This window comes from Hemicordylus capensis, chromosome 5 (genome assembly GCF_027244095.1).
Source record: "Hemicordylus capensis ecotype Gifberg chromosome 5, rHemCap1.1.pri, whole genome shotgun sequence".
In the NCBI taxonomy this organism is placed as follows: Eukaryota; Metazoa; Chordata; class Lepidosauria; order Squamata; family Cordylidae; genus Hemicordylus; species Hemicordylus capensis.
The window spans coordinates 203272811-203289392 of record NC_069661.1 but is presented as its reverse complement, the minus strand read 5'-3'; the positions used below and the strand labels follow the sequence as shown (position 1 = coordinate 203289392).

Genomic DNA, 16582 nt, shown 5'->3' with positions numbered 1-16582 from the left:
TGTGAAGATACAACAGTGTGTATGGACTATGGTATGGAGCAGGAGGGATAAATGTCCCTGGGCCACAGAGCACTCCCTTGGCCCCCTCACTACACAATTGGAATTTACACCTCTGCCACACATTCCATGCCCACTGCCAAAGGCTGGGCAGGCTAGCCCATGCTAGCCATGCCCCTTCCCCTGCATGAGCACACCAGCACAGAGAAGCATGGCCAGCACTGGAAACAGCAGCAGCCCCTCACCCTCTCCAGCCAGTGAAGTGCTTCATTTGCCAGCTGGATGCTTCCTTTTTCTCCCTCTTTAAGCAGCCAGTCAGTGAAGAAAGCATTTTCCTGGCTGGAGAAGGTGAGAGGTCACCACATACCTGTTCCCGGGGTCAGCCACACCCCTGCATCAGCAGGCTAATGCAGAGGAAGGAACATGGCTGGCATGGGATAGTGAGCTTGGCAGCAGTCCTGGTGGCTTGTCCATTGATGCCAGTCACCTTGATCTGCCTCAGGTTACAGTTGGGGTGGGGGAACCCATGTGTGCTACCCTGGGCTCCTTGGAAGAAGCTGGAATTAAATGTAGTACACACATTCTGTATCTTAGTGGCCAACAGAGAAACTAGTCACAGGAGAAGACAGTTGCAATAGTTAGCATCTAGGGTTGCTAACTTCGACTGAAGTTCTATTTCCCACAATATCAAACCATTGTGAACTCCAGGATTGCTTTCAGGAGTCACTGGGAAATTGATGCTGATTTCCTGGAGACTCCAGGGCATTTTTCACACAGCAGCCTTTACCATGAATATACTGCGAGGCTTTATTGTGAGTTCGAAGTGGGGGGGGGGAATCACCAGAAACAACGCAAAAGATGCATGTTTTTTAACCCCAGATATAAATCTGGTGACACTCTAATGTGCAGTGAAAAACCTGAATCATGTGTGAAGTGCTCCCCAGTAGCTCATAGGGACTTAGGGGTAAATCTGGCCAATATGTGAATGTACACCCTCCATTCCAGAGGTGATGTGAACTAAAAGCCCTGTGTGAAAAACGCCCAGTCCAAGTCCTAGAGAGCTGGTAACCCTAGTAGGAAGAAGAGAAGAAAGGTGGACTATAAACATAATAGATAAGCTGTTTATGATGGAATGGTTTTGCCTCCTTGCCAGGGACTAGACACGGTAACTAGAAGTTCACTCCCTGCAACACGTTGTTTTTCTATTCTGCTTTTATTCTATTTTATTATTTTCAGAAATGCTATCCTGGGTTTTCACACAATTAGCAACACAAAACAGCTCCCCACCATATAAAAACATACAACAATAATCAGAACTATAAAACAATAAAATGCAGTTTAAGTGGTGCAGTAGAAGTACCATTAAGACACTGTATATTATGAGTTAATTATTTCAGAGAAGAAACAGATACAAACTAAATGTAATGTTGGCACACATTTGGTACCTCCTTCAGGCAAGACAGAACTCAGGATGACTCAGCCAATTAAGAATACAAAATCCAAATTCTACAGGAATTCTGTCAAGACTGTTAATCTGAGGGAGAACATTTGTACTAAGAGAATACTTGAACATTGCAGAAGAAAAAATTGCAATAAGAATTTGGTAGGGGTATGCATGAACGGTTTGCAGCAAACTAGTCCACCATGAACTGGGCAGGTTTGAGTGGCTTGATTGTGAGCCGGACTGGCCTTCAGGAAGGCCGGCCAGTCTGTGAGCGAACTTAACTGAGCTTGGTCCATTGCAAGAGGTCATCTCCTAAAGTAGATGTAAGGGGCTTACCAGTCTGCCAGCAGCCGCGGGGTGCAGGTTAGTTCCAGACAGCTGCCACTGGACTGGCAAGCCCCTTACGTCTACTTTAAAAGGTGCCCTCTCACTGCACCTCGGTTGCCTTTTAGAATCCTTTTCAGGGATTCCCCTTTTCAAGCATAGCCCCTCGAACCACTGAACCGGTTCGAGCTGGTTTGGTCAAATGGGCTGGGCCAGCCGGTCAGTTCAAGTGAGCCAGTTTGGAGAATCACAGTTTCATCTGAAATCAGTCTGAATTCAGACCAAACCGCAAAATAATAATAATAATAATAATAATAATAATAATAATAATAATAATAATAATAATGGTTTGTGCACACACCTGGATTTTGGTACACAGTCAAAGAACTTTATAATTTTTTTAGCGGTCATTACATTTCGTAGTGTGATCATACTATAGTAAATAATGCACTGAAACAACATACCAGAATATTGTGTTAAAACATGGTAAGATAGTTTCAGTCTCATGACTGAACATAATGGCTCACATACTGCACTGGGTAATGCAGAAAATTCAGCACCACCTAAACTGTGGTGCTGTGTGTGTCTAAAACTCCTCCCATGGTTTATGGAACAGCCCTGTTCCAATGCGACTTATAATTGCACAATTGCATTTGTGTGACACTACTTCTATTGGAAATAATGGCATGGCATCACACAACTGTGATTGTGCACCATGGGTGGTGTTTTATACACTCACAGCAGTGCAGGGGGTACTGAAGCATCCACGTTACCCTGCGCAGCATGTCAGCCAATATTAGGGGTGAGCACGGAACCAATTCTGGTGGTTTGGTTCAAGTTTCAGCTGAACTTGAACCAGACTGCTGGACCGCAAGCCAGTTGGAGCTGAACCGGCCCCAGGTTTGGTCTGAAAGTCGAACTGGGCCAAACAGTTTGGAACCAGTTCAATTTGGCTTGAGGGGGTATGCTTGTAAAGGGGAATCTGGTGAGGATTTACCTTTATAAAGGATTCCCCTTTACAAGAAAAGGGGGGAACCCTGCCTACCTTTAAAAATATCCTAATGGGGTGGTGAGAGGGCACGTAATATTCAGAGGCAGTACAGCCCCTCCGAACTCTCTGGACCAGGCCTGGTGCTCCAGCGTGGCCTGGTTTCAGGCTCCACACACCCACAGAGTTTGGAGGAGCTGTGCTGCTGCCACCTTGCCCCCACCTCCGATAACAAGGTGACCTCTTGCTGCTCCTATTAGGATTTTTTTAAGGCAGGCATGGTTTCCCCCTTTGCTTATAAAGGGGAATACTCACCAGATTCTCCTTTACAAGCATGCCCCCTCGGACCACCAAACCAATTCTGAACTGGTTCCATTAGAACCAGAGCCAGTTGGGCTCGAATTTGGACTGCTACCCATTTTTGGGGTCCGGTTCAGTTTGAGTCTGAACCAGTCAAACTGGGCCGGTTCTATTCAAACCAGGTTCAAATAGAATGGATTCTTCACATCCCTAGCCAATATGCATTACGTATAATGAAAGACTCAGTCCTGTTGTAGTGTCTAGCATTTTCTGTCATGTAGAATTTGGCCTGCAAAAGACTATGAGCTGGCCCTTGGGGTAACATCAAGATAGGAGGAGTTGGAATAATCCTGCTTTCTCATCCCTCCCTCCGCACTGTCTTCTAAAAAAAAAAACTTTATTAAAACAAATTTACAATGTTAAGCAATATTGATCCAAACACAAAAAGCAAAACATAATATGATAAACCCCAATTCATCAATCCAGCCACACTCTAATATTGTCTAGGGTAAGAAAACGACAATAATTTTCCTGATTAGTATAAAGAATAAATTTGACCAAATTGCATAAAAAGAATTATTTGTTGTCTGGTTTGAATGGGACTGAATAATATGAGTTAGCTTTTCTAAGATGGTGATATGCCATTGGTTCTTGTACAAGATGTCCATCGGCATGGTTTGATTTTTGCAGTGTTTGGTAATGCTAGCTAGGGGCATAATCCTATTTTCTGGTTTGTAATCCCGCTCATCTCTGTGAATATGTCTGTCCAAAAAGATGAGACCCTAGCACAGGTCCAACAAAGATGAAAATAGGTTCCCTTCATCCCACAACCACTCCAGCAAAGTGGAGAGCTGTCTTTTTGGATGTATGCTATTTTTACTAGGGTCAGGTACCCTCTATACACACTGTCATTGCTTTAATTTAAGCTCCAGTGGGAGAAACCGCTTAACTTTCAATTTGCATTTTTCTGGCCTGAGTTGGTAAGTAATGTGATGATTAGAGTGTCAGACTAGAACTAGGGAGGCCCAGGTTCAAATCTTCACTCACCCACTGAATGATTTTGAGCTGGTCACTTTTTTTCTCTCACCCTAACTTACGCCACTGAGTTATAATGAGGATAAAAAATGGGAAGAACTCTGCTGGTCACCTCCAGACTTGACTACTGCAATGCACTCTATGTGGGGCTGCCTTTGTATGTAGTCCGGAAACTGCAGTTAGGCCAGAATGTGGCAGCCAGGTTGGTCTCGGGTCATCTTGGAGAAACCATATCACTCCTATCTTAAAAGATCTACACTGGCTGCCAATATGTTTCTGGACAAAGTACAAGGTTGTGGTTATAACCTATAAAGCCCTAAACAGCTTGGGCCCTGGGTATTTAAGAGAACTTCTTCACTATGAACCGCACCACCCATTGAGATCATCTGAAGAGTTTCGTCTGCAGTTGCCACCGGCTCTTCTGGTGGCTACTCGAGGATGGGCCTTCTCCATTGCTGCCCCGAGGCTTTGGAACACACTTCCTGCTGAAATGAGAGCCTCCCCATCTCTTACAACTTTTTAAAAGACAGTCAATATGCATACGTTCACTCAGGCTTCTAATTAGATATTGAACCAGGTCTCACGATCAGTTCAGCAGGGTGCGCGGGGAGAGCGGGCTAATCCCGCTCTCACCACACACGAGTTGGGAGGGAGCCCTGGGTGGCTGGATCAGCTGCCCACACGATTGCTGGCTCCATGATGGAGCCAGCAGGGGCTGGGGAGCTCGGGGGCTGTGCGGCCCCCAGGAGTCCCAGTATGCCCTGTGCGAGTGTTCAGGGCATACTGGGGAGACCCCCCCGAGCTGGGAGGCAGCTTTTCGCCTCCCCCCTGGGGGTCTACTCATGAGTAGCTGTGATGTGGAGCCGTGCTGTGGCTACTCATGATCAGATAGTCTGGGTTTGCGGAGTGCTCGCTCCGCAAACCCGGGCTAAGGGGAGGGGTACTTGAGCGGGTTACCCACTCTAGAACCACCGGGCTCACGGCTGAGCCTGGTGGTTCTCACAATCAGCAAAAATTGGGCTAGTGGAGGCTAGCCCGATTTTTGCTGATCATAGGAATAGCCCCATTGTTTTAATTGTGTTTTAATCATTTTAACATTTAAAATTTTAATTGTTGAAATGTTTTAATTTTTTTATTGGTTGTTTTTATTGTTTTGTTGTAAACCGCCCAGAGAGCTTGTGTTTTGGGTGGTAAAAAAATGTGTTACATACATGCATAAATACAGACATCACCCTGAGATCTTTGGAGGAATAGTGGATTATAAATGAATTAAATAAAATGAATGGAGAGTAAAACAGGGAGAAATCACACATGGGCTTGCTGCACAAATGCATATCCCTATTGTAGCCATGCTAACAGGAACCTTTCACCAAATAACCTGCCTTATCAGTGTCGTGTAGTACTGGAAGGGCTGATCAAGGACACGCAAGAGTGCATGGGTGGGTGGGCAACCTGTGGACTTGGTGTAAACATGAAGCAGACCACTTCAGGCATCATATGGTGGGCCAGTTATCCAGAGCAGAATGGAATCTAATCAAGCCACCTCCTCAAAAGTGGCATAGCTGCAATTGAACACATGTTGGGGGACAAATGAGGGAGGGGGGACCTACTGGCTGGGTGAGAGCTTGCTCTTTGTTCTCCCACTCATCTCTTTCTGGAGAAGAAGATGACAGGGGAGCAGGCGCCCATCTTCACTTTTTATCGCAGGCCCACTCCAACCTTGCTACACCCCACCAAAGATGGTCTGCAGAGGAAATAAGGCAAAATGGCACCACACTGCTTTTTCTCTTCCCTCCCTATTAGAAAAGGAAGGTGGGGAGAGAGATTTGTAAAACAGAAGGTGCTGGGGGTGTGATATCAAGTGGGGAGGGAGGGTACTGCAGCATGCTATGGGCCAGCATGGGATTAGCCTGCTAACCAAACTAGTTGCCAACCACGGCCCCACACAACCTTCTCTGAAATTCCTATTACTTGGAAAGGCAGAATTGAACTGTATGGGTTTGTGCCAGGGGAAAATGTTTGGCATGCTTTGCTTGTGGATGAAAAAGAGATGTTGTAAAGTATCAGTTATTTTCACCGGTTGGTATTAGAGTAGACTGGTCATTCGTCTGTTGGGGCAGATCTTGTATCTCTGAACTGAGAGTGGAAAATATGGCTAAATAAATAGTAAATGTTTCTAAATGCTTTTTGAGAGAAACTTCTTGCTTGTTATGCTGAACTATGGGTGACCTCTTCCGCTTGCAGATCTGGCTCCTGCTGGCTTGTGTACAAATTGAAACCATACAAATCTATCCTATACACAGTGGAGCCATCTGCAAAACATACTTCTTGTTTCACTGATGATGAACAGGAAATCAGATACACTGGGGGAAAAAATACACAACACATTCACTGTTCAAAATGATAGTTTCTCCTTTTTTGCTTTTCCTTTATGCTTTCCCTACACACTTTCCCTCCTTGCAGATGTTTTTGTATTTTCTGATCTTTCTAAGGATCCAGTTTTTACTCCCACTAGTTTTAAAGTTAGCTGACATAGATTTAATTAGGAAAGGATTTAGGATGGCTAGATATCAAAACACAGAGAGGCGAACCATCTGTTTTTCCACTCTCGCAAACAACATGATGTATTCAGGGACCAAAAATGCTCTCCAGCTGTGCTCTACTGATCGAAATAATAAATAAGGAAGTTTTACTCAGAAATAATTATTTCTTTCCAAACATCTTGAAGCATTTTGCAAACAGAAATGTCTTTAATCTCATAATATCTGAAATATCATCAATTCCTCATTGATGAGGAAACAGGTAGACAGGAGGAAAAGAGTAAGATTCACAGGACGCAGAATATGTTCACATGACATCCCCTGTGGTCCAGTGGCGAAGGTCTTGGCCCAAGACAGGAGTTCAGCTCTCTAGGTGGAAATAGGAAAGTCAGTGGACCGGGTCTCACAATCCATGAGACCCGGTTTGTTGCAGTGAGTGGGAAGGGAGCCCTGGGTGGCCAGATCGGCCGCCCACACGATTGCCGGCTCTGAGACGGAGCCAGTGGGGCCTGGGGGGAGCGGGGGCCGTGCGCCCCCCGGAAGCCCCAATATGCCCAAATCTGTACATGTGTACATCACACACAGAAGATATGTGCATTGAATATAACATGGGGATACGCTTTATATTATATTCTGATTGTAGTGGTGAAGCCTTGCAATAAACAGTGCATGTGTCAGAGAGGAAAGAGAAAGAAAGAGTGAAATAGAAGATTTGGAAGATGAATGCTGCCACCTCCCCTATAGCCCACAGATTGATTATCTAAGTGCAGAGGAGGACGGTGTTTGAGAGACAGAGCACACCACTGTTAAATGTCCCTTTGCAGTTTACTTTCTGTTCTTATGTAAGCTGGGGCATAACTATAATTCAACAAGGGAAGAGGACATGTGCCCCCAGGCCCCTAAGGAGAGGAGGTCCAGCACCTGAATGACAGCTGGTTCTTAAGTCCTCCCCTCCTGCTTCTCTGAAGAAGAAGACAAGGAGGTAAGACAGCAGGGACTCATCTTCTCTTTTTGTCCCAGGGCCCACTCCAATCTTGCACCATCCCTGCACATAAGCTCTCCTCATCTCAGCAGAGCTGCTTCCTCTCCAGATTTATTTATTTAAGGCGTAACTTAAGGTGTAATTTAAGTAATTCTTCAGTGAAACTATCAGAGTGGTGTACAGTAAATTAAGAACAATAAATTAAATTATATAAAATCACAATTAAGTGCCAGAGTACACGTGACATTAAATGTGTCAGCATGTAATTAGTTTAACTTCATTATCTCTCTTTCCCCCCAATTTTCTTTTTGTTTATTAAGAAATGTAAACCTCCCTGAGCCTTTTGGAAGGGCGGTATAAAAGTTTTAACAATAATAAATAAATAAATAAATAAATAAATAAATAATAAAAATAATTCATATATTATTATACTTCATTTGCAAGTAGATTACATGTGAATATAAGAACAGTCCTGCCAGATCCCAAGGCCTATTTAGTCCAGCATCTTGTTTCACACAGTGGTCCACCAGATGCCTCTGTGAAGCCCACAGGCAAGAGCTAAGGGCATGACCCCTCTTTTCTGCTGTTCCTTCCCTGCAACTGGCATTTAGAGGCATCTTGCCTCTGAGGCTAGAGGTGGCCTATAGCCCTCAGACTAGTAGCTATAGATAGACCTGTCCTCCCCAAATTTATCTGGAGCTTGCAGGGCTGAATTCCGAATAGGACCACAGCATGGAGGTTGGTGGCACTGTGATTGCACAGCATGATGGCAGCAAATGCTTAATTTCTCTAAAAAAAAGAGGTGCTGGGACCATGCCTGTACGGAAGGCATGCAACCCTTCATTAAGTGTCTGTGAGGAGATTGTTAGTTGTTCAGTGGTGAGAGAAGTTCACTTTGGTCTCACATATACTAGGTTGGCTGCCAATCTTCCAGGTGTGGTCTGGAGTCTCCAGGAATCAGCATCAAACCCCAGGTGACTCTTGAAAGCAACCCTGGAGATGTTATTGACCTGATATTGTGAAAAAGACTAGAAAAAATATTGGAAAAGGATATCTCCAGGGATAACTTCAGTCAGAGTTGGCAACCCTAGTACTAGGACTTGGTATAGTGATATTGAAACCATGTTCCAGGAATGAGCCCAAGCACACATGAAGCTATGGCTGAAAGCCATTTTCTCTGAGGTTTGGAACAGGATTTTGTTTGTTCTGCACACGAGATATTTGTGTGAGAATGTGAATGGTATGAACCTTTGTGTGTGTGTGGGGGGGGGGGTTTGAAGTGGCACAGACACAGTCATTATTCACTCTGAATTCATAGCACATGCCAGAGGTTTTGTAATCACTATATGTTAGATTTAACAGATTTTTATGCCGTGAAAAACTAGGTATGCCATTTATCCTATGGAGTTTTCTGTACAGGGGCAAATGCATATTGTATATCTTCATGTATGAAGTATGACAAGGGCATCTATCTATCTATCTATCTATCTATCTATCTATCTATCTATAATTCGCTAAGGCATACCCATGGCTAATTCCATGCATGGCAGTTCTTGTGAGAGTTCGCGAGCAGAAGCACCTGATTGGGCAGTAGGAATTCCATATGCAGAGAGGGAGGAGGAGCCTATGGGAGCAGAAGCACCATGGTGATTGGGCAGTGGGGATTCCATATGCAGATAGGGAGCAGGAGCCTGTGATGGTTAAGGTTAGTTGGAATGCAATTCTTTCTGGTGGGAAGATGTTCTTGAGTTTACAGGAGAGGAATCTATATATACTAGCTGACCCCGCACAGAGCATCTATGTGGTGCTTTGGGGCTGGCTGTTTCCCCGCCCCCCCTCCTCCTGCCCCATCTCTCCTCTCTTCCCCTTCCCTCCAGCCCTGCGCTCTCCAGCCCTCCTAAGGATAGCGGGCAAGGATCTGTGAAGAAAGGGGTCGTGAGGGAGGAAAGAGCCCCTTCAGGAGAAGGAGGCTGCCATTGTGTAAATTAGATGTGGAAACAAGATGAACAAAATCTGTTAACTCAGGAAGGGAGGGAGGGGAGAGAGAGAAAGAAGGAAGAGTGAGGCGTGGGCCCGAGCATGTCAGCAGCCTGAGGGGAACGAGCAGACATGGCGGTGTCTATTGGCAGCAAGGAAGGGCGCAGTCAACCATGGCTGCTGTTTGGGGCTACCGAGGCCATTGGTGGAGGGGGGCAGACAGGCAAGGGGTGGGCCCAGGCCTGTCAGCAGCCTGAGGTGAACGAGCGGCCATGGCGGTGGCAGAAGCAAGGAAGGGACCGGTCAACTGCTGCTGCTGCTCTTGTGAGAAGGAGCAGGGCTCAGGTGAAGGTGGGGAGCTCATTGGGGATAGAGGGCTGCAGCTTGGCAAATAGGCTGCAACCAATAGGGGTGAGGGGGATGGAGTAAAGGGATGGAGGATTGAACAAGAGGGGTGATGGGGGTGGAAGCAATGGGATGGAGGACTAGGAGCAGGAGTGAGGTGAGGGTGGGGAGATATCTGAGGTGAGGTGGGCTGCGGCTGGGGGTGAGGGGAACAATCAAGTACTAGTGTGCAGATGCTCTGTGTGGGTTAAGCTAATTTATTATATTGTAAGTACATTGTTGCTCAGTTTCAACATGACACTGGATATGCACAAGAAACCCATCTGTGTATCATTCTGTATGCCTGGCCAAAAAACCCCTAGGTTGCCTTGTCTGTGCATTTTTGGTAGCCTCCTACTTGCTCTTGAATATTTTGTTTTTTATTACATTTGTAAACCCCTTTGTAGCTCACTTTGATGCACCATCTACAGCATGATTTATCTCTTTCATATACAATGATAAATTTGCATGGATGGATCTGTATATTTATTCATGCCAAATAAGAATGAATTAGTTTCTTACCTTGTAGAAGCTTTTTTAATTTTAAGAATAACTGGTGCCCCCCCCCCCCGCCACCAAGCCCCAGCACCTCTGGTCTGGGTCAATTGCCCCTAAATCTGGTCCTAATGACTTTACTGCATCAAAGGCAAAATGTAAACCAAGCCATACAGAACTGAAGAACTAGCATTTTAGTGAATGTTTACATCTTCCCTCTGATAGTATGCCCTGGAGCTGCATTAACATAACTGCTTTGCAATTTCTCCTTTACAGGCATTGATTCTCGTTAACAACAAAATCAAAAAGATCAGCCCTGGAGCCTTTGCTCCACTGACGAAGCTGGAGAGACTTTATCTTTCCAAGAACAACCTGAAGGAACTTCCAGATAACATGCCCAAAACATTGCAAGAACTACGGGCACATGAGAATGAGATAAACAAATTAAGGAAATCTGTCTTCAATGGACTGAATAATGTGATTGTTGTAGGTATGCATTGCGGCTTATTTATGAGGTTTATGAAAGTTGATTAGACTAAAGATGTCAGCGCTGCCGAATTTGACAAAATCCAGATTGTGGAAGAGCACCTTAATTAGATTATTGATGCCAGCACTCTCAAAGGATGATACAATGGTGGGTGGTTCAAAAAGTGAGGAAATAAAATTAAGTGTGTCTATGCAGATGCTCATGAAGAGATCAATAAAGTGCTGAACCATACATGGAAACTGGAGTCCCCTAAACATGTTTAGCTTCTGCCTGTCCATTATCATCCCCTTTCTCCTTTTTTGCTGGTAATGCTTAGACAAGACAAGAAAGGGCTCAGTAGTGATGAGTTACATCAGGATTAGGATGAGTTACATCAGGATTACCCCCAAATCGGAGGTATAGAGGAAGCTCCTCTGATGGGCTTCCCTCCCATTGGCCAGTCCATCCCCTTTGCTGGCTCCCAGACATAAGAATGCAATCATAAGTTTACATTCCTCCTCCATCCCTCTATCCAGGTGGGATGGAGGCAAATTGTGGGTCCATTAAACAGTTTGCCACTGTGTATGAAGGGGACCCAAGTGTGCTAACTGATTCTCTGGCATCAGACTTAAAATCTTTGAAAACTGCAGTGCAGCAGCCAACTAAATACAGTTGGAGATGTGATGAGGAATATTAATCTATTTAACCACTTTCTTTTCTTTTTTTTAAAAAGAATTGGGCACCAACCCTCTAAAAAGCTCAGGTATAGAAAATGGAGCATTTCAAGGGATGAAGAAACTCTCCTACATCCGTATTTCAGATACTAATATAACTAGCATTCCTAAAGGTAAGAATACTATGGGAAACATTACAGTGAATCATAAATGATGGAAAAATGTGCTGTGTCAATTGTGAATTCTGTACTCTTAGGGGGCTAGTTTTTCCCACAATAAAGCAATGAGTGACATAAAGAGTGTGTATCCTCACCCTTTAGTTATTTAATATATTTTATACCATGCCATCTAAGTAGCTCTCTGCAGTTTATAGGAATTTCCCCTTTAAACTTGAAAGGTTAATTCCATCTTTGTGCACAACCAGTTTTACTTATACTCCACCTACATTCTGCTTTTAAGATGTAATAATGTTTGTACACAATGTAGACGCATCTGTAGATGCGAGGGAACTCTACAGATTGTACAGGGTGTACATGCAGAGTAGCCAATGCATAGATGACCTTCCCCTTTCTTTTATAAAGTGCCCACAAAACCAGTCTGTCGGGGTGTGTGTGTGTGTATCATAAAATCTGCAAATTTAAAAACCAGGGCCCAGGGTTCTGTCACACCTTAGCATGGCCAAGAAAGGGAACCCAGGGGTACCTGTTCAGACAGAAGTAACATGTAATGGACACCTGATCTCAGTATACATGGGGAAAAATCAGCCACAAAGGGTTAAACTCGCATATCCACAGGTCAGAGGTGGCCAGAAATGAGGTTGGAGGTCATTTCCATTCACCGTTTTGACTTCAGAAGGCGTTTTATGGCTCTCTCTTTTTTTAAAAAGGGGAAAACATAATTTTCAGTTGTTTTTCAGCAAGTGTTTTACTCATGGACTCCTTGGAGTCCTGAAGGGTAGTGGTAGAGCACATATATTTGGCCTATTTTGTCATTTGGGGGGTGGTAATTTGGAGGCGATTTTGGGCAGTGCAGGAACCTAATCCACCAATTTACATTGACTTTAATGCCCTGTTATTCACAGATTCACTATCAGCACCCCCCCATGGAATGGAACCCCCATGAATAACGGGGTTCTCCTGTACTCAAAGCACTTCACATGCATCACCTTGTTCTATTTCTTATAATAACCCTGTAAGGCCTTAATGGGTCACCAGTAAGTCAACAAAATGCCTACCTGGCCCCCACTAAGAAAAAAAGGGAAAGGAGGAGGATGTACGTGCAAAGGGGAGGAGCACTGGGAGTCCTGTCTCCCATTGTCAAGACAGATGTCTTGAGCAAGCACTGAGTGGCTCAGTTCCCCTTGGGATCCCATGCAGGGATATAATACTGCATATCTCTGTAGTTACTTTTCTGCTCATGGGCATTTCCAAATATAAGCCTCTGTCCATATACTCCTTACCCATCATAATAACAACATCTGGTAGTACATAATGCCTTACATGAGTCATTAAAATCTCCCATGCAGAGACGAAATTTAAAATGAATTATTTTTTTGTAATCTCCCCCCCCCCAGTTTCTTTTAAATAAAAGTTTTTTAATGATTACATTTTAACTTTTGCTCAGTCATACAAAAACCACTCCAAAACTAAACAATTAAAACATTTATTCTAATACCTCCAAGTGCAATTTTCCACATGGAAATTTTCCAGTTTTCAATGGGAAAAGATTATTGGGTTTCATCAGAACTTTTGACCATGGCTGTGTTGCAGCAAGAATTGAAAAGAGGGTACACATTAGCCTTCACTCCGTGTGAATCCTTTAGCAAATTATTGCTGAAGGGTTCCAACAAGAAAGATTGTGCATCACTGCAGTGCAAATGCACCAGCAGTACAGGTAACACAAGCCAACTGTGCAGTGTTAAGTGCTAAGGCAAGATACAACTAAGTGGTGCCAAGCCAACTAATCAGAGGAATTGTGCCAGTGAAGACAAAATAATGCAAGACACAGAAACTACTCACACGTGCAGGCAAAACTGGGCTAAGGAAGCCCAGCCCGATTTTGCCTGCACGTGTGATCAGGCCCAACCATGGTGGCGTCTAGGCAGCAAACTCTCCTAGGCAGCCATCCTCCAAAACAAAGTTAGGAGAGCGAGTGCTCTCCTAATCCCGTTTCTGTGACTGTCTGCCAGCCATGGCTATTTGTAGCCACGGCTGGCAGACTGCAGAGGTCCCAGGCAGCTTTGGGGAAGGGAGGGGAGATCCTCATAATGCACCATCCACTTGCATGGTACATTATTGGAGCTCCAGGGGTGGGGTGACGTGGGCTGATGTGTCCTGGCACCCTGGCCCTCCAAGCTACCGGCAGAAGCCGGTAATCATCTGGGCGAGTGATCCGCCTGCCAAAGAGGATACTCTCGATCGTCTGCAAGGAGGTAAGCTCTTTAGGGCTTTCTCCTCACTAACCCTCTTGCCCTTTCTCACTGCTCATGAGAAAAGGGTCATTATCTTGAGGATAACTAGGACCAGTTGTCTTGTTGTATCGTATGTGATGAAAAATTTCGTTTGGTGCATCCTTTTGTTGCAGGTCTTCCCACATCTCTGACCGAACTTCACCTTGACGGCAACAAAATTAACAAAGTCGATGCGGACAGCCTACATGGACTTGCCAATTTGGCTAAGTAATGATGGTTTTATATAACTTCCCAGTCTTATGTAAAACTGGTAGCCCACAAATTGTTTAAGAGCCAGATGTCACTCTGTTCATAACGGGTTTCAGGCTGTTTTGGGTTGGATCATGCCTAAAAATTTTGGCAAGAAAAAACAGCAGTATTGAAGATCAACAGTATTAAATTAATTCAAGAAAGCAGACATTTCTCTAGTCACTACTAGTTGTCTAGCTTTGCATGGTTTATTGTATTATTATTATTATAAAGTTATAATAATATTATGGTTTATTCTATTATTATCTCTTGTTTACACAGTCAGACAGGTGTTATTGACTGGTTTGTTTTATCCAGAGTCCTTCCCAAGGACCTGGGATGGCTGAATTTTATTGTCAATGTTGTTGCTGTTGTTATAGATATCGTCACATAATATAGGCTGTTCCCCGTAAAGCTGCTTTTTGTAATTGGCTGATGGTGATTTCTGTGGCCCCTATGGTGTTGAGGTGCTCTTCAAGGTCTTTTGGGACTGCACCCAGGGCGCCAATTACCACTGGGATTATTTTGGTCTTTTTCTGCCACAGCCTTTCAATTTCAATTTGTAGATCTTTGTATTTGGTGATTTTTTCTATTTCTTTTTCTTCTATTCTGCTATCCCCTGGTATTGCTATGTCGATTATTTTCACTTGCTTTTCTTTCTTCTCGACTACAGTTATATCTGGTGTATTGTGTGGCAGATGTTTGTCTGTTTGTAGTTGGAAGTCCCATAATATTTTTACATCTTCATTTTCTTCAACTTTTTCAATTTTATGGTCCCACCAATTTTTGACTACAGGTAGCTTGTATTTTTTGCAGATGTTCCAGTGTATCATCCCTGCTACCTTGTCATGCCTTTGTTTGTAGTCAGTCTGTGCAATCTTTTTACATCAGCTGATTAGGTGGTCCACTGTTTCATCTGCTTCTTTACAAAGGCGGCACTTGCTGTTTGTCGTGGATTTTTTGACTTTTGCTCTTATTGCATTTGTTCTTAGTGCCTGTTCTTGCACAGCCAGTATTAAACCCTCTGTTTCTTTCTTCAAATTGCCATTCTTAAGCCATTGCCAGGTCTTGGTGATGTCTGATTTTCCACTTATATTGTGCAAATATTGACCATGCAGTGGCTTATTTTTCCATTTCTCTGCTCGGTTCTTGACTTGTTCTTTCTTGTAGGCCAACTTTCTTTCATTGGTGTTGAATCGTTTCACGTTATTGACCATTTGAAGTGCATCTTCTTCACTGTCCTTGATATATTCTTCAAGGCCTCTTTTCTCCTCCTCTACTGTTTGATGGACTTGCAGCATTCCTCTTCCACCTGAGCTGCGAGGGAGGTATAGCCTATCTACATCACTGTGGGGGTGCAGAGCATGATTGATGGTCATGATTTTCCTGGTCTTACGATCCAGCATCTCTGGCTCTGCCTGGGTCCAGTCTATTATTTCTGCAGTGTATCTGATAACAGGTATAGCCCAGGTGTTTATGGCTTGTATGGTGTTCCCGCCATTGAGTTTGGACTTGAGGATTTTTCTAACTCTCCTGATGTATTCACTTCCAATTTTTCTTTTAACTTCAGTGTGTGCAATGTTATCAGCCTGGAGAATGCCCAAGTATTTGTAATGTTCTTTCTCTTCCAGGTTCTTGATTTTGCTTCCATTGGGCAGTTATATTCCTTCTGTTTTTCTTATTTTTCCTCTGTTCATTATTAATGCAGCACACTTGTCTAGTCCAAACTCCATTGCTGTATCACTACTGAATATATGGACAGCTTTTGTTCATGAAAGGAGACCTCTGCTTACAGAAGGGATCCTTCCAAAAGTGCTGGTCTCCTTCCATGAGCAGAGCAAATATTTATATCTACCATGTTTCTTTAGATTTCTATGAATTTCAGTCCAACTCAAGCTTATACTGAATTTTTTCTAAATCAAGGTTTAAAATGGTTTTATACATTGGTATTTTATAAACATTTGTACAAAAAGAAGACAGTAAACTTCAATTCTCATAAATATTTATCTTGCTGGTTTCTCCCATTTTCCACAAACAGTATAACTCTACACTGTTCTACACAAAACTAACATAAAATAAAATAAATCCCCCTCTTCTGTACATTGATATTATGGTCAAACAGGTCCCTCTAGCTGCAGCAAAATGTACACAGATATTCAAATCTTATCTGGTTCTAAAATCTAATTTCAAATGTAATCTGGTACTAAAAGGCATAACATCATTCAAATGGTAAGAGGCTAGACATTCATTCATTATATGTTGCCAACAACTAAAATCA

General features: G+C 43.6%; 1 protein-coding gene across 1 annotated transcript in view; it reads left to right on the top strand.

The window, feature by feature from the left end:
- The window catches only part of DCN (decorin), a 57635-nt gene that overhangs the window by 32974 nt on the left and 8079 nt on the right, over positions 1–16582 (top strand). The window contains exons 4-6 of the mRNA XM_053255957.1: positions 10743–10956; positions 11666–11779; positions 14190–14283. Of these exons, the coding sequence (XP_053111932.1) occupies positions 10743–10956; positions 11666–11779; positions 14190–14283 (422 nt within the window). The remainder of the gene's footprint in view (positions 1–10742; positions 10957–11665; positions 11780–14189; positions 14284–16582) is intronic.